This window comes from Dysidea avara, chromosome 12 (assembly GCF_963678975.1).
Source record: "Dysidea avara chromosome 12, odDysAvar1.4, whole genome shotgun sequence".
Lineage (NCBI taxonomy): Eukaryota > Metazoa > Porifera > Demospongiae > Dictyoceratida > Dysideidae > Dysidea > Dysidea avara.
In genome coordinates, this window is record NC_089283.1 from 24,513,328 (window position 1) to 24,537,849 (window position 24,522).

Consider the following 24,522-nt stretch of genomic DNA (forward strand, 5'->3'; position numbering starts at 1 on the left):
CCGACCATGGTGGGCACTATATAGGATTAACTATCGATCGCGTGTCGTGGTATCGTGGCGGGAAAGATGAGCGGGGAAGCTAGCGGGAGTAGCCAGCGACCAACAGCAGTCAATGAAGATGCCAAACAGTTACAAAGAGAGAAATACCGACAATTACACAGTGACACTGAGAGTGAGTTGTGTGTAGTAGTAGCATGGGTGACTCCCATCATAGATCGATAGATTTATACGGGTAAATTCCAAGTACCTGGGGCTTATAAATCTGCGTCCATTCATTTAATATTGCACAGATTTTTTACTTTCACCGCCTAGCTACCACGTTTATGGAACTTTCTGGCAAGAATATAGATTTACCATTGAACATTATCAAGCGTGAAGTCTATACATGTGGGAACACTTATCGAAAGTTTTGATGACACAAATGTTCATTACCATTGCCACTGTGTCACAGCATCATTGATACCCTTACACAGAGAACTTACCGTATAGTAAAAAAACTTTGGCGGTAAAAAAGTTTGGCGAAGCCCACTATTGCAAAATTGACAAAAAAAAACTTTGGAGAATGTGGCTTCACCTGGTACTACGTACTGTACCGCCAAATGCAGCATTGCTACATGTGAGTGCGAGTGATTAAACAACTCGCCAATTAAGGGGCGTAGCAGCCATTTCAATTGCGATTCTTTATCCCTCACATTGCGGGATGACTCACGATGGAAACAGCTTCCACACCCCTCAAGTAGCAAGTCTTTTAATCGCTTGCGTGTAGCGATGTTGCATTCGAGTGGCAGCTACCGTACAAGTGTAAGCATCATTTCACTGTAGGGTTGGGCATTATTATCGCCTGTATGCAATGTAATACTGAGTACTGCAGCTTTTTTGAAAATACCACAATACTGTTTGTGCAATATTATTGCATTTTCTACATAATTATAAGAGAGAAATTGTGTAATTAGTGCTTTTCAGTGACTATAGGACTGACACATGTTAGAGAGCTGTACCTAGAAGCACTGAAGGTCTGACAGCAACTTGTACTGCAATTACATATCAGAGTTGAATACTGTAGGCCCACAATAATGTCTTATTTATGACACATAGTATCTTATAGTGGACATGGCAATAATTGAAATTATTGCATGATCACCTCAGTGCAATTATCGCAAGTAGAAAATACTAGTACCACCCGACCCTATTTCACTGTGCTGATTCTTACAATGCTGAGAGCAATGTTTGGATTTTCATGAGCTCTTGTGGGACAATGAACCTTGCGACAATTGAAGGGAACGCTTTGAAATGCCCACGATATCTGTCACAATACTTCAATACCCATCCTTTCAACATGGCTAATCTGCTCATGTGATTGCTAAAAAATAATTGGCAGATACAACTTTGGCGATTGTAATGCTATTTGCCAAAAAAAATTTACCGCCAAAATTTTTTTACTATACGGTACTTATTTTCGTATTTCCCCCTTTCTTTAGTTTGAGTCTCTGGCAGCACGTACCAGTGGTTCTCAGTACCTTTATTTGTACTGTCAAACATTAACAATAATAATAATTCACTAGATAGTAGCCAAGACATTTGCTGTACATACAGTGCCACTGGGTACTTGCACAGTAGATTATAATGTTCAGTCTTGGCCCCAATGTTAAGCCATTTCCCCTCACAAACATACACAGGGAAAATGCAGTTTGGTCATGTGTCTAGATGCAGTGCCTATCAGTGGTAGATGATATGAAACCGGAAAGTGTGTAATGTATATAAGGAGAGTGCAAACATGGTGTTTTATTAAAGGTTATGTATCAGCTTGAAAACAAGTCCTCATTTTAGCTGGAACAATGGTATAGTCATTGGCAATCATTCATAATTATGAATGCCTATCAATGTTATGTGAGAAGGTCATAAAACCATCTAGAAGTCTTTTGTATTGTGTAGCTAGCCTAGTTGGCAAACAAGGAAACTTCTTCACAATCGTTTAAAAATCACACACCCTAGTTGTTTAGTTACTTGTGTTTACAGTATGGGTTGGCAGTATGTTTTTTGTACTGTTTCTCTATTATGAACCACCACCCAACAGTAGTCAGTTGTATTACTACCCAAACACAGTTGTTGAAATTATCCCACTGAATTTTCGTAACTAGTTGTGCACTGATACATCTGAAATCAATATTTAGGTATTGGTAATTAGTAGGTGTACTGTTTGATTAATTCCAAATGTGGAGTGTGGGTGGGCAGGTCGTTACCATTATCTCATTATATTGTCACACAGGACTCTAGTTCATTTCCGATGTACAATCACTACTAACATTGTGACGCTTAATTGACATGCGTGGTTGGCTCAATTTCTTTCTTGTAAAATTCTGTAAACATTACAATGTTGTAGGGCTAGCTGCACAGATCTGACAATCCAATAATTAATAAGCATTGCTTGGCACTCTACAGTGCACAAAGCAGCTACTATACAAGTGTTGAAAACTGACCTGTGTGTGTGTACATGCAAATACATGAAGGTACTGATGAACAACAAAACGAATCAGTTATGACCTTATGTGAATTTCAATATTGGACAAGTATAGGAGGAATTGTGAGTTCAGTTAGGGATCATAGAAAAAGGGTAGGGAAACAAGGGAGGTCGCCTGCACCTGCAGATATACTATTAATCCCTACTTTAGTGTTCACTAGTATATCTGCAGGTGTAGGCAACCTCCCTTCTTTTCCAACTTTTTTTTCTATGATCCCTAATCAAACTTAAAAATTCCTAATTTCTCCATATATACTTGTTTGTTTACTTTGTAACATTATTATGACTGATGAACCCGCGCATATCGCATCAAAAGAAAGGATAGTGCCAAAGTTGATGTTTTCGTCTGAACACGCGCCACAGGTATCAATTATTGACTTGAAAGTGAAGTGGCCTTTATGTTTCACTGTGTCCAGCCTGTTACACAGTGCTACAAATGAAGAACAGCTGGAGAAACACCTCTGCAATCAATCCGGCCACCACGAAAAATATGGATGCCCAAGGTAGGTCCATGATGTGTGCATTTTATGTACTGCGGTATGCCAAAAGGCACATCTATGGACTAAGCAACATCGAACAGTGGAAAAATTAAACCTGTAGCCGTGGCCATTATCGAGTTACACTTGTCTGAAGGCATCAAACAAGCAGTTAGTCAATCAGTAGAAAATTCCACTGAACAATTTTTGTTTTATTTTGTAGCTACCTATTAGAAGCATTTAGGGTCTTACTGAAGGCACTTTTGGGCCAGTTATACCTAACCAATACTATCAAGGCACCAGGATGGTATTGTGAAGTGGTGATATTTTTGGCCAGAAAAATCCAAACCCCTGTGATCCCTAATATACAGTTCTACCATGCTGTATGATATTTGGAATGATCCCATGTTGGTATATAGCTTACTAAAGTGTCATATGTGCCATTGGCATTATTTTCCACCTCAGCACTGTTGGGTAGGGTGGCTGGTGTAAGGTCATGTATTGTGTTGTTTGGTAGAGAAGAGAGAGGATCTGATTAGCCCAGGAAACCAGGGGCTGAGGGATGTCCTGCGTAACGCTAATGATGTGGTCGCACAAGGTAAGGGACATGATTTGGTATAGAGGAAACCTTAACATACAGTTGGATTTTGGTCTCAACAGATCTGGCTCCTTACAATTTTCTTCTTTACAATACAATTTCACCTCTCAAAGACTGAAATCTTTTTATTCTAATAAAGTGAGCCAAGTTTTTTGGTCCCAAAAAATGTCATGTATAGAGAGGTTCTACCCGAGGTTCTTTAATTCCACCCAAAACTGTGTCCTAGCTAAATTTTCCTCTACACTGGAACCTGTTATTGTGGACACCTACATAGTCCAGACACTTAGTTAAGGTCCCAAAGTATCCCTTAGTACATACTGTAATACTGGTTGGTGTGTGTAGTGATCGGGACGAGGGAGGCGGCTCTTGATGCTCAGGTGATCAGTTTAGTGTCGGACTTGGGAGACGAGCAACTCCGTAACATCAAGACAGACATCATCACATTTGACCCTCGAGTGTTCAACCAGAAAATTGTATGTGCTGTACTGCATAATGTTGTGGGGAGAGTGTCTAATATTCTAAGGCTTGACCTTATCAATTACCAGTAGAGGTGTTAATTTGTGAGCTTGTTTGTACAGGGACAGTGTGTTTGTACAGGATATACTGGGGACAGTGTGTTTGTACAGGCTATATTGCAGACAGTGTGTTTGTGCAGGCTATATTGCGGACAGTGTGTTTGTACAGGCTATATTGCGGACAGTGTGTTTGTACAGGATATACTGGGGACAGTGTGTTTGTACAGAGACAGTAGGCTATAGTGGTTAGATACTCTCCCTCATGCAAATATGTATTATGAACTCTTACTATGGAGCTTGCGTCAACTTGAAATGTGTATGTGTGTTTAGTTAACAATGTTGGGAGGGCGTGAATCAGAAGATTTAGAACGTCTGGATTGGTCTCGGCTTGGCAGTAAAGTTTGCAAGACGTTTCGCAGTGCTCCGACTGTTGATTTCTTGTGAGTGTATAATGTTATATACTGTAAAACTGAGTTTTGGTGGATTTTAAATACAACTTTGTAGAGAATTTAAAAGGAATATACATACCTATTCAAATTAAATGTTTGTTGCAACCCTCTATTAAACCATTGGTAGTTGCTATGGTAACTATTACAGATATGGAGGTTTAGAAATAGAGCCAATGAAGCAAAGAGTGCAACGTCAGCGACAGAAAAGGGAACCAATAGGAGAAGCCAAGAAGCCTCGTGAAGTAAGACAATATGCCTTTATCAGTCATACAGTGGACACTTTGAAACCAATACTATTATTGGGCCTAGCTTTGCAGAGGTTTTCCTCTTCAGAGATAAAATTGTATGGGGACAAAATAATCTTTGTCTTGTTATCGAGATTTTTGTCTCTTATGTCCTCACTGGAGATTTTACAGGTTTTTACAATTGAATTCGTCCCGTTTGCAATTGAATTCGTCGGTTTTGCAATTGAATTTGTCGGTTTTGCAGTTGAATTAGTCGGTTTTGCAATAGAATTCGTCACGTTTGCATTACAATTCGTCATAAACAAAACGGCTCCAAGAAACCAACCCGTTCATTAAGAGATGAACTATTTATGCCTTGGAGAGTTACACTTGAGACACTAGAAGGTAATTGAAGCTGGTAGTACGCGAAGTTGATAGCTGTCTGACAAGTTAATTAACTTGCTCGCGAATGACCACACCCATCGCGAATGGCTTAGTAGAGTTTGGAATGTTGCTGGATAGGCTGTAGAGGAAGAATTATTGCCTTCTAAAAAGTTGTTTACTACTGTTGTACTTGAACAAGTTCTTGTAGCAGCTGCTACATCATGTTTTCGTGTTTCCTCCAACTGCCATTCTTGTTACGGACTAATTTAACTGCAAAAGCGACGAATTCAATTGCAAACGGGATGAATTCAATTGCAAAAGCGATGAACTTAATTGCAAACGGGACGAATTCAATTGCAAAGTTGCCGAATTCAATAGCAAAAACCTGTAAGAGAGGATTTCACTGTATACTGCTACTCACTTGTCAGATCAAACAAGTTGAAGAGGAAGAAGAAGCTACTACTAAAGATGTCAGCCATCTTCTGACTGAGCTAAGGAAGGCATGTAATGAGTCAGGAGGTAAAATGTAATTCCCAATAATCCACTCCATTGTTGCCATTTTATACACAGATAACTTTGTACACTTCTTTGAGTTTCTAGCTCATCCCACGTCGTTTTCACAGACGGTAGAGAACATTTTCCACTTTTCATTTCTGATAAAGGTCAGTCTCTTGATTAATGATCACCATGTTAAGATGATTCAATAGGAGGGAAGAGCTGGGGTACAGGTGCTTGATGATCAACCATATATATTTCTACGTAAGTGTCATTCCTTTTGTACCAGTTGCTATAATATAACCCACCAAAAAAAAACACTATACTTTTGTGAATTATGTTCAAGCCGTGAAATAAACTTTCACAATTGTCACCTACTCTCATAAAGCTTTGCAATTTTTTGTCCAGCCCTTGAAAAACACAAGAGTTTATTTCACGCACATTTATACAGTCTAGTGGTGTGAAGCTTGTGGTTACTTGCAATTGGCTCTCTGACAAACAATACTAAACTAAACTAAACTAGACAGACTGGTAATGGGTTTTCTCAAGATGTTTAGGAAACCAATGGCAAATTTTGAGGCAAATTGGCTCTTTATTTTGTGAAAAGTAATAAAATTGGAGAGATGTGATGGTTTGGACACATTCATGGAAAACACCAAAACCCTGTATGCTACATCCAGACCAGCCTACAGAGCATTGGGCCATGCCTATTTGAAAAGCCGTTGCTTCTGTTTCATTTACAGCAAAATGGGCAGTGGGTCGGTCGGTAGACAAAAAAAAATACAGCTGGCTTCAGAGATTTCTGGTCACAAACCATATATTTCAAAATTAGGACAAAACATTCATACTGTACTGTCAAACACCTTCTAGTTACAAACCATAACAGATATAGTAGTAGTTACAGTTTATACATAGCTGAATTAGTAGGCACTGAAATTTTGGTATTGTACATTTTCTTAGCCAGAGGTGAGGGACACTGGGTTTAAGCTATCTACGTCTACATTTACTTTTGAGATCAAAATTGTACCCACTGACTGTTCTATTAGAGTATTTCGATCATTTGCATCAATTACAAATTAATTTCTATGTGTCATGTGATCTTTTTGTTAATTAAAATCTGTGGTCGGTTGGGTCTGAGTAACAACTTTTCAAATAGGTATAGCCTTATTTTGATGGCTTTGTGGTATAAATTGTGTGATGATACTGTTAAGAATCAGAGTAAATGTGCTTCCCATTTTGCTAAAATACCACCTCAAAAACCTGCCAAAGAAGTTATGGGAAGGCGTAATATTAAGCCTAGGCTATTCTTTATAGCTTATTTAACTTTCTTTTTCCTATCTACCGTGCTTAGTTTGGCCAAGAATGTGCTTCTCCCACAGCACATAATCCACCATTGTTAGACTTCTAACCAAAGTGATGCTAAGTGGTCAAACTTACCAAAGCAATTATCATAACAGAACCACAAGTCATTCACGTTACATAGTAAAGTTGTTATTACCACCATTCAGCTGTCCAAATAAATTCTCTTTTTCCTGTCCACTGCCCACATCTGGTTACTGTCAGCTCTAAATATTCCATTTTCCCATATTCTTCCATTATTTTCTGGTTATTCTTGCATACTATACAGGCTCAGTAAAAGCCATCTTGAAACAGTGTCAGCTCACATGTCAGCAGTACTATCAAGTCGGTTAAAAAAAAAGTTTATGTTAGTTTTGCAACTTAAAAGGGAATGTAGAGGCTTAAGCATGCTTTTATACAGCCTTTTATGGTTGTGCCGGCTTGAAAAGCTGTCAGTCTTATAATGGAATAAGAGAATGGAATTAGCAGGCAAAGAGTTTGTGCGGTCACTGTTGGGCCAACCTTAGTAAGCTGGTGTTTTGGATGTAAATAACATTGTGGGAATTAGAAACCGCCAATTATAATTCCAGAATAATCAGGGATTAAATTCATAATTTTTACTGGGAAAAGTTCTTGAAAACACCAATGAAACATTGCTTTACATAAAATTTGGGGGAGGTCAAGTTACCTTAATAAAACAGTCACCTACCTAACGAAAGATGTGACTGCTCTATTACAGTATCTCAATATGTGACAGTTCTATTTTGCTGTAGTTGTTTGTCACAGTGCTATTAAAAATACACAATTAACTATCTTACTAACATCATCACTCCTTGAGAATAATTTCTATGTGCTGAGCATAGTTTTGGGAATGGGTGGAAATAAAAGAATTGCTGGAAAAAATTTTGAAAGCATTATTGGTGGAGGGTTATCTAGACAGATACCCTTATCCACACAAAAATAGCCAAGCTGTGAAAAAATGGTGCAGCCTTAAAAAGCCTGGGTGAAAAAAGTTGTGAAATCAAAGGTGGCAGCCAAGAAATGGCTGCAATGATGTTAATGCTAACAATACACACAGCCATTATTTTTATTTATTTATTTATTTTTTTGCAGTAACATCGTTGCAGCCATTTCTTGGCCACCACCTTTGATTTCACAACTTTTTTCACCCAGGCTTTTTAAGGCCGCACCATTTTTTCACAGCTTGTCTGTTTTTATGTGGATTTCACTTTTTGTACTTTATAAGGCCCCAAAACCAGCCTATGGCTGACTTTGAGGTCTGTTTTTACTAACATTTCTTCTTTTCTATGCAGACGCAATCTATGCAGACACAATGATGATTATTGAAGACAGACTTATAAATGTATTGCATTGCATGATAATATTATTGTAATACTCTAATAGAGTGTACATTCTAGTACTTCTATTGGTAGATCTTTGAAAAAATTACAAACGTTTGATCATAAGCAGATTTAAACTAGAAATTTCATTTATAAAGCAGAAATTGAAAGTGATCAGCCAAGGTAGCAGTGGTTCAGTGGTTAAAGATGCGGGTGTTAGGTATGGAGGTCCCTGGTTTGAACTCTGGTAAGGTTTTTTCCGACATTTTTGTACACATTTTTTACCCTATATAAACTATCAAAAGGCACTGCTACAATGATCAGCCTATCAACACACCAATTTCCAAGTTATTGCTATACTCGGTTTACCCTGTAGCCGTGACAGAAGTTTGATATTTTTACATGAATAGTTCCTTGAATATTCCTCAGATTCACAGCAAACTTGGTATGTGAATCCACCGTTACATGCTCTTCATTTGTGCCAATGGTCGAGGCAATCGAGTCACACGTTTGCATTTTATAGCAATTTTTGCAAAGTGTGCAAAAATAAATCAAAGTCCCCATAGCCCCGTACGACATAAGAAGAGAAAAAAACGAAGAAATTGAAACGAAACTTTGAACGTTCATATCTTGCAAATGGCTGTTGCGAATTTAATCAAATTTGCTGTGTGGCGTACTCTACCTGGGGGACAGCTATAATACAAAAATGGTGTGCTTTGGAGAAGGGGCCATGGAGCTATGCATGCGTGAAAAAACTTCAATATACTCACGGTGTGGTGAACCAGCTTTCTTGGCCGCACGACACACTACTGTGTGTCTTGATAACACAGTGACCTTATTAAACAGGTCTCATTTTGTGTTGTGTTTACAGCTAAAAACGTGGATCAAGCTGGTCAGGCTCAACGTCCCAGCACTAATCAATGTATCATTTCACTAGACATGGATTCATGGAAGGTGATTATGTCATTGTATATTACATCATAAACAATTTGTTGTTACAGAAAATCACCGAAACTTATGAGTTGCTGCCGTTCAAGCCACGGGTAGAACAAAAGGTAAAATCTTATTTGTTGCTGTTTGATCTCAAATCCCTCATCATCACTACTTGTAGGCTCCACCATAAGGAACGCTGGAATAGATGAGACATGATAATCGTGTACAATATCTATAAATCCTACAAATCTCAAATCTGGACTGTCTACAAATCCTTATAATTGTGTGTATGTGTTTTTAAACCAATTATTAAACTAACTCTTTGTCTGATACACTTTCTCCATTCACTTGTAACTTGTTCCAAAATGGATATCTCTCCTTTATGATCTCAAACATTGTTTGGGTGTCTGCGCTAAAGAGAATGATTTACGTAGAGTAAATAGCCATTTAATAATTGGCTACCTATTTAATGAGCACCAAATGTAGTCAGTACCATAGGGTAGGGTAACTGATGCAGCTGCTGATACTCTAATAGAGCAGTCAGGCTACTTCTCAATGTTAATTATTTTGTCCTCCTTGCTCTATTTTTCTGGCCACGCCCTTAAACATGGAATCTTTCTTTCAGATCAAAACCTTATAATAAACATTTTTGGTTAGCTGTACACAAACAATTTTTCTCTGGATACAGCTGAATAAGTTGAAGCCTGCAAAACTAAAACAGTGGCTCACAACAGCACCTATCCAAGTATTCCTAGACTGTTAATCCTGGACACTGATGCCACTGAAACAATATCAGTGTCTTCATTTGGGGCACAAGTGTCATCTAGCAGCGTTGAGGTAGCAAGATTGTTTGCCCACACCTCAAATGGCAGGTATTATCATGATTTGATAATCAGATGGACTGGTCTATTCATTTTGGATAAACAGACCATCAAAATAGTCTACCATCAGGAGTCATTAAACATTAATTGTTTCTTTAGTTAAATCATGGTTAATTCCATATGTTGTCTAACTCCCAGAGACCGGCATCATCTCCAACATCAGCACAATTGAGGTGCATGAGACATTGCTAATTTACAAAAATTTGACCATGTGTATATATGTCCCATCATCATAAAGAGTTGAATTGGCTGTCTGTTCCATCATTAGTGTATCATGCTATCAGCCAAATTCCATTGGATGAAAATAATTGCATCCAATTTTGGTTGAACAAAACTAAAACACTAGATGCTCAAATATCCCACTGGTATTATGTCATTTTACTTCAACCAAAAACTCTTTCCAGCAGAATACTTACTGCCTTACAATGGTGTTATACCCAATGACATCTTTTCATCTTCAAACTTTCCAGCCATTGTTTTTGACCTGATGTTGTACAGGGATTATATAGCTGTATTTTTGTTTGTTTATGTAAGTGTCAACACACCTTGTCTGTTTGTCATCATACTTTTATGTCTTGTTGGAGTATCTCGGTCATTAAATGCTGTTTACTGCTGTGCTGCTAAATGTCATACTGTGTTTGTTAGCCAAGTCCTGCTGGAATCTTAATTTCAAAGAACTGAAATTCTGTGAAAGGGATTTGTGGTTTAAATTAACCAACCCAGCAATCCCTTCTTGTTTTGTGACTTTTCTATATTATTTCTTTTATTTTTTTAATAATTAAATGTTGGAATTATTCTTTATCACTGATGACTTCTAGCACAGTTCACATTTGCTGTACTTCTTTTCTGACATTTTCCACCCAACTGTACAGAACATTCAGTAGATACTAAACAGTGCATGTGTTATGACAGTACAGACAAGTTGAATAGCACAGATGTTAGCTTGTGGTTTATGAAAAGAATTTTAACAAGTTGTTACTCGACGCATACTCCTTCACACACCAAGAGTTCATAATATAGATGCTTTATTTTTGCTGCAAAGTGACACTTGAGCAAACAATTTCCTGTAAACATGTATTCATGGGGAGTGTTACATTTGCTCATCTCACTTATATAATTACGATTGAACTTCAGGCCCCTTGTCTTTCGTGAGATTTGCTGCATGTAACACTGGTGGACTTTACAGCCCATCCAGCTTACAACCTGATAACCTCCATGATGTGATGTGTAACAGTGAATACAGCCCCTTGTTACCGTACAACCTTCCTAAATGATCAAGACATGAATGATACTGTTGAATGATTAAGCAGTGTCATTCACGTTACTTAGACACTATGGCCGTTGCTAATATTATTGATTTTTCACTATTTTCAGGTATCACAGCGAGTTGAAGAGTATAGATTTCAGCCATCTTCTGACTGAATTGAGGAAGCCATGTAATTGGCAGGGACAGAGTGTTGTCCATCAAACAATCCACACCATTTTATAATTTGTACATTCCTTTGAGTTTCTAGCTCATCCCATGTTGTTTGCAGACGGTAGAAAATATTTTGCACTTTTTATTTCTGATAAAAGTCAGTCTCTCAATTAATGATCACCATGTTAAGATGACATGTTCAATAGGAGGGAAGAGCTGGTAAAGGTGCAGCCTTATATATTTCTATGCAAGTCTTGTATTGTATATCAGTGTATTCACATAAGTATACATTCATGAATTGAAGCAATTGCAAATTGTGAATTATGGTGTCAAAATTTTGAGGGTGTGAAGCTTGTATATTTCATGGTTGCTAGGCAACCAGAAACTGTTTTCCATGGCAACCTGTGTATGAGAATCATCAACACCATAATGACTGTTCTATTAGATTCTGTATACAAAATGGATGTTTGACTTATGTACTTTTCGGTTTACAAACACTCTATGCCCACATTACCCTCCACTGTGGCCACTAGATAAGTATTATAGGACAAGATAAAGTTCATTTTATATTGAAAAATATTACTCATTGGCAATGTGCACACTGCCACATTGTCTGTCCACTTAGGACTGACCACTACTCTAAACTGATTTTCTACTCAACGATAGTGACGAATATATTTTAATAGAAAAGGCTTTGTCCAGACAACTTTTGGGCCTGTCCTTAAGCAGGACACTTATGACACATGTGGCCACTACACAGCTACTTTTAATGTAGATCAAGCAACATCCCAGCACTAATCAATGTATCATTTCACTAGACATGGAGTCATGGAAGGTGATTATGTCATTGTATATTACATCATAAACAATTTGTTGTTACAGCAAATCACCGAATATTATGAGTTGAACTTTTGCAGTTGTTCAAGCCACGAGTAGAACAAAAGGTAAATCCTTATTTTTTGCTGGTTGACCATTCGATGATCTCAAATCCTTCATCATCACTGTTTGTAGGCTCCACCATAAGGAACGCTGGAATGAATGAGACATGATAATAATGTACAATATTTATAAATCCTACAAATCTCACATCTGGACTGTCTACCAATCACTATAATTGTGTGTATGTGTTTTTTAAACAGTTATTAAACTAACTGACATTCTTTGTCTGATACACTTTCTCCATCCATGTGTAACTGGTCCCAAAATGGAGGTCTCTCCTTTATGATCTCAAACATTGCTGGTGTGTGTGACAGCACTTTACTCTGTTGTGAGCACAACAACAACAACATAATAACAGGGGGAGGAAGGGGTTGATCTGAGCCCTCACAAAAGTACAATACACCAGACCTTCAGTTACCAAGACTACCCTGTGATGGTCTTAGACAATGACAAGTGTTCAGGTTCGGACAATTGAAGCCTATTACAACAAATCAACTACTTTAATAGAACATACAAAATACTCTAATAGAACACTCAGAATACTGACAGTGACAACCAAGGATCTACTGCAACAGTACAGAAGTAATCATGTGTTCCCTATACAGTACAAAACATCACTAAAAGTTACTGGTCTGGCCATGTGGGACAATATTGGAATAACTGGTTTGTTGCATGACATTGAAGCATTGCAGCTTAATTTGGTGTCACTGTGCTACTTTAATGCTGTGGCCTGTGTTACAAGTGCTGTCAAGGGTTGAACATCAACTGACTACTACAAACACACCTTCAAAGTGCTGCATAGCTCATGTAGTTCCTTTTCGTTGCTACAAATGAAGCCCTACACACAATATTAGTACAAGATGGCTGACATGTACTGGTTACCAAGGCAATAGATGGATCAATATCACTGATCTTCATGTAGCCAGGACTATGACAATGATATGAAGTGTCCGGGATGTGATTGAGATCTTGAGGGTGGACCATCGGTTGGGTAGTGTGAGGGTCTAGGTACACTAGTTGGTCTCCTGTGGGTGTGGTTTGTAGTGTAATGTAATTGCAAAATCAGCCACGCCCACCTTTGTAGCCAATGAACCATAGTGCATGTCTTGGCTTTCCACCGATGACTCCAACTGATTGGGGCAAATCAAAGCATGCCTGTTGGAACATGAACATGTAATTACGCTGTTGTGGTGACCGACTGATCCACTAAAAATTTGTGGGTAAAAATCCATAAAATTACCAACAAAATTTGCCAATTAAATCACAAATACTAGCCAATGAGAATTTATCTAGCAGAACAACATGTACTACAGAGTTTATCAAGTGCTAACCTTCAGCCCTCCAGCATACTGCATGTTGAAGTGATCCTGACCTAGTCTGAGAGGGACCAGCAACAGGACAGGTCTGCTGGTAATGGCGGAACACTCTTGATGATGAGATCTGTTAGTATTTTTCTTCATGTGAAGCTGCATCGTCACCAGATGATCGTTTGCTGATGGAGTAGACAGGGAAGACTCCAGAGTGTACTCAAAGTCATCGTGGGAATGGTGTGGGCGTCTACACTCCGTGACTAAAGAAAAGATGATTAACACAGAGTGTGTAGCCATTTCTACTCATTTAATGAGCACTAACTATAGTATTGTGTGTGGTGTAGCTACGTACCACTGAGGCAACTAAATCTGCCTTCTTAAAGATACAGAAGAGAATACTTGAGATACTCTAATAGAACAGTCAAAAAATTGTAATACAGCAGCTCAGCATTCATTATCCCCCTCGCCTGCTAAAAACGTGGAGCCTTGCTGCCACCTGACAGTCTAGTGTCAGTGTGTTGTAGTGAAAATAACAGGTACCTTATTGTTCATATGATAATACTTACCCATGTCATCCATGACAACCAACATATCCATGGCAACATGAACTACCAGCTCATTCCATTTATCATGAACAGCTAGTTTCCTAAAATAGAACAATATAAAGGTTGTAGTTAGTTAGCTTACAACTATTACTACAACAGTGGTATATACATGTCTATAATAGACACTTTAAGACTTGAGAATTTTTACATGACTTCAGCAATATTGTCCTCTTAAAAATGTACAAGCCAAAAAACCTGTTGGGACCAAAATCTTTGTCCTTATTAGGAGATGTTTTCTATTGTGTCCTTAATTTGGAGAGTTTGTCACAAGAAATTCCACTGCATAAAAAGTAACACACTTAATCACTTGAGCCATGTTGTTCGGTCCAAACCAGTGACCGAGTGGTCGTCCAAGGTCCACACCTTGTAGAGCTGTAGGAGGTGTGACATTATATTGGTTACCTAGCAACTACTCACTAACCAATCAGGTGCAGGGAATAGTCACTGGTACTGATGTCTAAAAATTGTGATAGTATCTACAAATGAAGAAAAAATAATTATAAGACATATTTTCATTGCAGAAAATATTTTCAAAAAAGGTAAGTAAACAGAACACAAACAGTGATGTTACCTTCATATATACTGGGTCATTTTCTTTGGGTGACCATCTCCAATCTAAAATGCAAAAGCATCAGAGAATGCTACCTTAGTCACAGTACAAGTTAACTACTATGGAGAGTTGAGTAGGGTGGGTATAACTAAAAAGTACATTCACTACACAGAACTTTGCTCAATTACTTGATTTAACAACATTTACCTATCATTGTTCAAGTAACCTATCATTGTTCAAGTAACCTATCATTGTTCAAGGATACTTTATTCTTAGCCAAGTGGATCCTCTGGTGAAGTTTCAGCTTCACGTGCTAAGAACTTACAAATAAAACAACCATCTTTAGGCTGGGAGACCTTACAATGTTGACATACTCATGGTAATGTTTTGCAAAATGATAAATCAACAAATAAGAATACCATAAACAAGTACAAGGAAGTTCAATTAGGGATCATAGTAAAAAAATTAGGGAAACAAGGGAGGTTGCCTACACCTGCAGATATACCAGTGGACATTTAATCCCTAATTCAGTCATGGGTAGTACTGTACAGATGATTGGACCAAAAATGGTTCCTTTCTATTGTTTTGCAGGAGAATCTTTGCTAGTGGGGGAGTGGCTTGTCTGCTGTGCACAGACAGAGAAGTGGCAACAACAACCCCATTTAAATATCGTATACCTAAAATGTATATTTCACAGTTCAGGATTTTTGCGTTTTAAATTTCATGGATATCTCTTAGTCCAGAATTTTTGCATTGTAAAAATCATGGACCACTGTTACTTAACTCAAAGATTTTTGTTCGCTACCACACAGCTATGAAGAGTCTAGATTGGTTTTAAAAAGCATGTTTGCACCAAGGAACACAATAGCAGTAATCACTGTGTGAAGCATAGTCTAGTCTTGCAGCTCCTTTCATGAGCCACGCCCACTTTAATATTGGAAACGTGTGATACCGTTTGTAAGGATACATGGAGCCACGTTAATTTATCAGTAAGGTGAGTTGAAGTTTGTAGGTGCACATATCAACACGCATAAATAAAATTTCACGGTAGCTTTCTAACTGTGAAAATTATGTACTGCGAAAATTTGTATACAACCAAAAAAATTACTAAAATGAAATATATACACAGAGCAAAATTAATGGCATGTGTACACTCCTGTAAAACTCAGTTCACTACACATCAGCCACATAAAAGAATGCTATTCTTCAACAATTCAGATGAACAAAACTTTTAGCTTGAATATTAAAACACATAAATAATATATACAGCGCAATTAAGTATACATTACACACCCAAACAGTTCTTCATGATTGCGGAGTAACAACTGCTGAATTATACTTGTTTCTGCATGTAACCCTCTTCAATACCTTCATCATTGGCTCACGGACTTACTTGTAATACAGCCCATACACCAATGGATGAACAAGAAGTAAAAGATATCCAACGATTGCAGTGACTATGTGTATACTTTCAAACAGCACAGGAGATCGCAGTACCGTTGCTGTAACATACAGTAGCGGAAAGATGAAACCATTTGCTGCTCTACTGAATACAACTACCAACAATGTTTTCATTGGATTCAGGTGTGCCTTGATGGTAGACTGCTTCTTCTTTGTTGTCCCTGATAGCCTGGTCTCCTTTCATATCTTCCTTTGAAATTGATAAGCTTTGTACGATAAGCAAATGTTGAGAATTATTACAATATTAGCGATAGGGCAAAGACAAGAATCACAAGCAAACAGTGTGAATACAAAGGAGCTACCTCCAGGTACCATAACGTGCCATTTTGGCAGCACTGAAGTAACCATGAGAAGAAAGAACAACAGACAAAAGCCATGCAGCTGTGTAATGGAACCCAATAATAATACCAGGCTTCATGATCTTTTAATGCTTGAAAGGAAAGGCTACAGCTATCGCTTGATACCATCAGGTAAGTGCAATCTACCACAAATATTGGAAACAGCAGAAAAACAAACACCCTACAGCTGACGAAATCTCCCACACTAGTGACATGCCCAAGATGGTGGTCAGAACAATAGGGACTACTGCTGATATGATATCAGGGATCATCAAGTTAGCCACAAAGATGTTATGTGGCTTGTGTAGCTTTCTTGATAGTGAAGAACACCCAACCAGCCATCATCAAGATGATCAGTGTGACAATCCACTTGAATAACAATGACAAGTATAAGATAAATATCCTAAAAGATGTGAACCTTGTTGACCAGGTGCTGTTGTTCCTGGAGGAATCCCAAACCCAGAGCCAGACACTTCACTGCTTCCTTCTATTATAAGAGCTACAACATTTATGACACTAACACAAAAGTGACATGAAGCCTTAGTATCATCTTGATATAATCTTACTGAACAGCTTGTGTTGTTTGCTTACTTGTATACAATACAAAGTGTATTTGCTACATGAAAGTATTTTATAGACATATGGTAAATAGTGTGGGCATTTTCACTGAAGTTGTTATATGTGACTATGTATGAGGCTGTGTGGAAGGTGCTCTTGAATCACGTTTTTGCATACAAATACAATTATCTTTGGATTTTTCATGTAACAAGTGTGTTGAGTGAAATGTTCTACAGCGATTTTTATAATTACTAAGCAAGAAGTTTTGGTGCAGAGATATGGGTACAACAATACACTGTAAGTCTTCTGTAACAAAACTAATATTGAAGCTTGAGAAATTCTTAGCTTGTTGAGATGACGTAAACAACTTGTAGCTCCTTCCTCATACATGCAATAACCCACAATAACCTGGAGAGGTATAGCTGCCAATCGCGGCTACCAGTTCATACCATGAAACACACACAAGAATAGCCTACACTTAAATGACAGCGTAGAATTGAAAACATGTGTTCACACATTATGATTTATATACCCCCCTCGCATGTGCACATACATTATGTATTCCAAAGAGGTTATTTCCCGTCTACTTTGCAATGCTCAACTGACAGAAAATACACTACCATTAAGTCTATTACAACAAAACAAAGATATTCGAACTCCTCTTGAGTAGGAAAATACATATTTTTCAGGTTTTTACCGTTAGACCTGTTTAAAAAATCTACGGATTTTTAAATAAGTATTTCATTATAATAATCAATGCTTTATACTGTCAATTATACCAGGTTTTTGCAGATCCAGTATCTTATAATTATACCGATACATCTACCCTGGGGATGGACAATTTCAGGTGACAAACACTCACTGTCAGTTACAAGGTAGGGCATACACTAATGGGTACATGCTGAAAAGCACATAATGAGCTGCATTACACCATGCAGTTGACTTTATCCTCCTTGTACCTTAGTTTTAAAGTATGGTTAGCAAATCAGCACGTCAAATAATTTAGTGGATAAAAGTTAACCATTCAGCTAACAATGACCCCTCAAGATTTGCAATTTCATTTTAACTTTAGTTATCATTGTTTACAATATTCACCACTAAACTACTCACCCCTTCCAAGTTGTTTACACACAATGGCCTGAGCTAGTAACATTTGTCCACAGCGTAATGTACACCCCCAACCTGCGTCTGACGTGTACGAACTACCACCTGATAAGACACGCAGTGTGTGTTGTAATAATTGTCATTACTTACTGATTGCTTTGAAGTACTTGCGATATGTACACCAGATTTTTGATTGGATGTCTTTCAGGTATGTGGGAAGGTCTGTTATAAGTTAATCCCTGTTATAAGTCACATGGTGTTGAATGTGTACCTTGTGGTAGTTGGTATAGGCGCCCTAGCACCATCACCTTGCCTGCTGGGGGCTCTGACACTCCGGGTACTACGTTATCATATGATAAGGTGTTCGCGGCCATTTTATTTCTTAACAATCTGTTGTAAACAAGAAGTTATCCATTTAATGCCCAGCAGCATAAGGCACCCTACCTTGTTTGGGTGATTTATCAGTACAGTAAACTTGTCCATCAGGGTAGGACCTGTTGCACCTATCACGATGGCTACCAGACCAAGAATTATTTTTTGTCGCTTTGGTAGCCGCTTGTAACTTTGTATGAAATCCCTCATCAATCATCAATCTAGCGCACACTAAATTATAAGCGCATTTTAAGTTAGCACCATTGTCATGACAGCGAGAAAGAGGTTACGTACGGATGATGATGATGATGATGGAACTTTCTTGGAACCTTCGGAGAAAAGGGTGAATTGTTTACGTGGTTATAGCTGTTTCAGTGTTTGCATGTTCAGTTGTAGTACCCAGTGTAGTACCCAAGGTGACTTTAGTCACGTGTTGTTGTAAGTCACGTGCTCTTTAATCACCTGTTACTCCGGAAATGAATTCGTGTATTACTGTGTTCCGTATACTCTTCGGCCTGCGTTTTTACACCAGAGATAATACAAATTGCCTTGATTGATGACATTCAACGATCTCATTCTTAGGCCACGCAAACTTGATTAACTGTTTCTCATCCCCACCCACATCCCTTTTTACCCCACTGCCTCTAATTTCATTATTGCTGTTGTCAATCACATGCACATGATTTTGATGCTAAGAAGGCTGACTGTATCAAGACACACGATAGTGTGTTGTGCTGCCCAATAAGCCGGCGCGCCACACGTGAGTATATTAACAGGAAGAAAGAAAACGCAATTTTCACACCTATGTAGCTCTGTGATCCTTTATCCGATTGGAACCAAATTTGCTAGAGACGTGCCGCCCAGTTAAGGGAGTCTACATACCAAATTTGAAGAAAATCGCTCCTGCCATTTCTGAGATACAAGCGAACAAAATTTTGTTTTAATTTCTTCGTTTTTTTCTTCATTTTGCACACTTCGCAAAATTCGCCATAAAACACGAATGTGTGCTCGGATTGGGCTGAAATTTGGCACACTTAAAGGGCTCATTAAGACGGATCTCCGTACCAACTTTGGTAGGAATCCGATGAACATTCACGGAGTTATGACCGATTATTTGCGTAAAATAAGGTCGAAGGTCTGTCACGCCTACAGGGTAACCCCTTGGAGGAATCAGTTGAAAATTGATATGTAGATGGAGCAACCATCGTAGGAGTGCCTTTTTGTGGAATCGGGATAAAGACCATGGAGATATGACACAAAACCCGACCTGTGTCAAAATTACGCGATCGATTTTTATGAATAAAAAAATTATTAGTTTTCGTGTCTACCAGACAAACCGTTTAGAGCAACGAGCTGAAAATCTGTATGTAGCTGGAATAATCATCATAGAAAGTTCTTGCAGTAGTACAGAAGAATCGGAATACAAATCACTGAGTTATGATTCGAAAGGCAACTACGTGCAGCAAATGCGAGATCGAGATACTCTAATAGAACAGTCACCCTAATAAAGCATTCAGTTGCATGTATAATTTACTCAGTTATATTACATTGCAAGTTATTCTGTAGGGAATTCAGCTACAAACAAGTCACCCTGTAGTCAGATCAGCTAGAAGAAGGTACCTAATAGAGAGTTCATCTACAAAGAAGCCATCATGTAGAGAGTTCAGCTCAAATAAATCACCCTGTAGAGAATTCAGCTACAAACAAATTGCCCTGTAGAGAGATCAGCTAGAAGAAGTTACCTTGTAGAGAGTTCAGTTACAAAGAAACAATCATGCAAAGAGTTTAGCTGCAAACAAATCACCCAGTAGAAAGTTCCGCTATGAACAGATCACACTGTAGAGAGTTCAGTTAGAAACAAGTCATCCTGTAGATAGATCAGCTAGAAGAAGTCACTTTGTAGAGAGTTCAGCTACAAAGAAACAATCATGCAAAGAGTTTAGCTACAAACAAATCACCTGTAGAGAATTCAACTACAAACAAATCACCCTGTAGAAAGATCAGCTAGAAGAAGTTACCTTGTAGAGAGTTCAGCTACAAACAAATCACCCAGTAGAAAGTTCCACTATGAACAGATCACACTGTAGAGAGTTCAGTTAGAAACAAGTCATCCTGTAGAGAGATCAGCTAGAAGAAGTTACCTTGTAGAGAGTTCAGTTACAAAGAAACAATCATGCAAAGAGTTTAGCTGCAAACAAATCACCCAGTAGAAAGTTCACGCTATGAACAGATCACACTGTAAAGAGTTCAGTTAGAAACAAGTCATCCTGTAGATAGATCAGCTAGAAGAAGTCACTTTGTAGAGAGTTCGGCTACTAAGGCTGCAGCACATGTTGCTGTAGACCTTCAGTGCTGGTCACTGTAAAGTGTTAATAATAATAATAATAATAACAAAGAACCACCATGTAAGAGAGTTCAGTTGCAAACAAACCACTCTGTACAGACTTCAGCTACGAACAGATCACCCTGTAGAGAGATCAGCTAGAAACAAGTCATCCTGTAGAGAGTTCAGCTAGAAGAAGTTACATTGTAGAGAGTTCAGCTACAAAGAAACTACCATGTAGAGAGTACAGCTGCAAACAAATCGCCCTGTAGAGAATTCAGCTACCAACAAATCACCCTGTAGAAAGAAGAAATTACCTTGTAGAGAGTTCAGCTACAAAGAAACTACCATGTAGAGAGTTCAGCTGCAAACAAATTGCCCTGTAGAGAATTCAGCTACAAACAAATCACCCTGTAGAGAGTTCAGCTAGAAACAAGTCACCCTGTAGAGAGTTCAGCTAGAAGAAGTTACATTGTAGAGAGTTCAGCTACAAAGAAACTACCATGTACAGAGTTCAGCTGCAAACAAATTGCCCTGTAGAGAGATCAGCTAGAAGAAGTTACGTTGTAGAGAGTTCAGCTACAAAGAAACTACCATGTAGAGAGTTCAGCTGCAAACAAATTGCCCTGTAGAGAATTCAGCTACAAACAAATCACCCTGTAGAGAGTTCAGCTAGAAACAAGTCACCCTGTAGAGAGTTCAGCTGCAAACAAATTGCCCTGTAGAGAATTCAGCGACAAACAAATCACCCTGTAGAAAGATCAGCTAGAAGAAGTTACCTTGTAGAGAATTCAGCTACAAACAAATCACCCTGTAGAGAGTTCAGCTAGAAACAAGTTACACTGTAGAGAGATCAGCTAGAAACAAGTCACCCTGTAGAGAGTTCAGCTAGAAGAAGTTACATTGTAGAGAGTTCAGCAGTTTAGCTGCAAACAAATCACCCTGTAGAGAATTCAGCTACAAACAAATTACCCTGTAGAAAGATCAGCTAGAAGAAGTTACCTTGTAGAGAGTTCAGCTACAAACAAATCACCCTGTAGAGAGTTCAGCTAGAAACAAGTCACCCTGTAGAGAGATCAGCTAGAAGGATCACCTTGCAGAGAGGTCAGCTACAAAGAAATCACCCTGCTTCATCTTTTCTTCTTCCTGTAGTAAAGAAAAAATGACAGGTTAAAAATCCCTAAAGCCGGCCATAGGCCGGCTTTTGGGGTATACAAATACAAAAAGAAGTGAAATCTAATCCAAAACAGCCAAGCTGTAAAAAAAGAGTGCGGCCCTGAGAAAGGCTATGGTGAAAAAAGATGTGAAATCCAAGGTGGCGGCCAAGAAATGGCTGTGATGGTAGGTTAATGGTAAAAATTTTAATAACAACAATTCAGGTGAATTTGGTGCCGCTTGGTCTTGGCACAAAATTCACCTGAATTGTCGTTAGTAAAATTTTTACCATTAACCTACCATCACAGCCATTTCTTGGCCGCCACCTTGGATTTCACATCTTTTTTCACCATAGCCTTTCTCAGGGCCGCACTCTTTTTTTACAGCTTGGCTGTTTTGGATTAGATATCATTTACAGCACAGCTAATGTCACTTGGACCTCAGAAATGTAAGTACTAGTTCTTAAAAGGCTTTAGCTAATCTTTATAGTAACAGAGAGTTTGATTTGGAATATTTTCTTTACTATTGAATTATGAAAAATGACCTCCTGCCCGCATGGAAATCTGACTTTGTGGATGAGAAACAAGTACAGTGGAACCTCAGTTATCCGAACCCCTTGGGACCAGGGGTGGTCCATAAGTCTGGAAAGTTCATATCTCTGAAACTGTATAAATAAGTTTAAAATAGCATAAAGAACATTGGTAGATATTTTTGTATTTCTGACTACCCTAATAGAACAGTCACTACCCTAATAGAACAGTCACTACTCTAATAGAGCAGTCATTTCAGTAGTTCAGTTAACCAAGAATCCGGATAAGTGGGGTCCGGATAACTGAGGTTCCACTGTAATCAAGTTTGCCAGGACTTATATACATTTCACAGTCAAAATTCAAGCCATGTAGTCAGTGACAAGGATAATTTGCTGGCCAGAATTGTCTTGTGTGGAGCAGTGTGCTGCACTTGGCGTACACCACGTGGCAAATCAACACTCACTTTTTGAAGCATTTATTGGTTAAAAGTTGACAAAGTTAACCGATTCGTCAAATTTATTGACTTCTGCTAAAATGTCCTGTTGTACGGTATTAGAGTTTTGTCATGTACACAGTGCAGACTATCACTCCATTTTCATGATCCTGCATATTAGTCTAATTTGCTGGTAAAGTGCTCTGACATGTATTTCATGTAATTACAGAATTACAATTATTTAACAACCATAAATTCACATCACTAATTATTGCCCCAGCTTGTAAAAAGTAAGTACACTGGAATGTGCTGTGTTTCAGTGACCTCCAGGCAGACTATGGTTAGTTGTTACTAGGGTTGGGAGGTATTTAGGTATTAGTAGTAAGTAAAGGTATTTTTCAGATACCCATTGTTGGCTTTCAAAAAAATACAGAATACCGATTTTAATGTAGTTATTTAGTGGTACCATACAATGAAGCCAAGTTTCACTGCAGGAATACTTCTACACACATGTGTATGCCTGCAGTGTAACAAATGAAGCTTGGCTTCATGTATGGTACCACTAAACCATCAACTAATATTCACCAGTATTATGATTTGTTTACTGTTAGGGTACTTCAAGCCTTTCTTTGTAGCACAGTTGCCGTTTCCTTCTTAGAAAACTTTTACTACCAACACAGGTGTGGGTATGAGTGTACATACAAGATATTTAATGGTACCGAGGTATTTTTCTCAATACCGTACCATTCTTCAATAATGCAATACCACCCATCTCTAGCTGTTACTTGCCATTGTATTCTCCTCCATAGCCAGCACTGACCAGTCCAGCACCATTTACTAAAGACTTGGAGCTAGTTCCTGCCAGACCAGCCATCACTTTGGAGGAAGCTAAGAAAGGAACTAAAGGTGTGTGTGTAGTGTGTGTGTGTGTGTGTGTGTGTGTGTGTGTGTGTGTGTGTGTGTGTGTGTGTGTGTGTGTGTGTGTGTGTGTGTGTGTGTGTGGTGTGTGTGTGTGGTGTGTGTGTGTGTGTGTGTGTTGTGTTAGTATACCAGTACTGAGTATGTGTCATATGGAAATCCATCAGGTATCTGAACCTTAAGCAATAATTAAGGTTTTGCTTGTTTGGATTATTGAGGTCCATTCATTCACATACAGTTTTCTGTTAAATTACTCTAATAGACTATACACTTGATATACTCAAATTGAACAGTTAATTTCAATGGCTAGTAGTCACTGAACTGAGTAACTATCGTACATTAGTGGACAAAGAGTAGT

The 24,522-nt window shown here is 38.4% G+C and overlaps 3 protein-coding genes across 4 annotated transcripts in view; 2 read left to right on the top strand and 1 right to left on the bottom strand.

Moving 5' to 3' along the window:
* LOC136241082 (non-structural maintenance of chromosomes element 4 homolog A-like) lies at positions 1-9,600 on the top strand. The gene is made up of 11 exons (XM_066032260.1): positions 1-172; positions 3,512-3,592; positions 3,935-4,065; positions 4,438-4,547; positions 4,705-4,798; positions 5,593-5,683; positions 5,735-5,826; positions 5,872-5,923; positions 9,209-9,291; positions 9,339-9,392; positions 9,449-9,600. Exons 1-11 carry the CDS (start codon positions 67-69, stop codon positions 9,458-9,460), a joined length of 906 nt encoding a protein of 301 aa, XP_065888332.1. The 5' UTR covers positions 1-66; the 3' UTR covers positions 9,461-9,600.
* On the bottom strand, positions 9,345-19,064 carry LOC136241080 (cysteine protease ATG4B-like). Of its 2 annotated transcripts, XM_066032258.1 has the most exons (15): positions 18,878-19,064; positions 18,705-18,823; positions 18,584-18,655; positions 18,440-18,538; positions 14,994-15,037; positions 14,844-14,898; positions 14,722-14,794; positions 14,384-14,463; positions 13,839-14,077; positions 13,584-13,662; positions 13,390-13,532; positions 13,292-13,345; positions 12,725-12,830; positions 12,515-12,597; positions 9,345-9,395 (listed from the first exon to the last, which is right to left on the bottom strand). In XM_066032258.1, exons 2-14 carry the CDS (start codon positions 18,805-18,807, stop codon positions 12,521-12,523), a joined length of 1,224 nt encoding a protein of 407 aa, XP_065888330.1. In that variant the 5' UTR covers positions 18,808-18,823; positions 18,878-19,064; the 3' UTR covers positions 9,345-9,395; positions 12,515-12,520. The 2 variants fall into 2 exon arrangements, with proteins under 2 accessions (XP_065888330.1, XP_065888329.1); XM_066032257.1 differs by lacking the exon at positions 9,345-9,395 and having other exon boundaries at positions 12,375-12,597; positions 18,878-19,063.
* The window catches only part of LOC136241081 (choline-phosphate cytidylyltransferase B-like), a 13,837-nt gene continuing 8,311 nt past the window's right edge, over positions 18,997-24,522 (top strand). The window contains exons 1-2 of the mRNA XM_066032259.1: positions 18,997-19,148; positions 24,056-24,152. Of these exons, the coding sequence (XP_065888331.1) occupies positions 19,074-19,148; positions 24,056-24,152 (172 nt within the window). The 5' untranslated portion in view covers positions 18,997-19,073. The remainder of the gene's footprint in view (positions 19,149-24,055; positions 24,153-24,522) is intronic.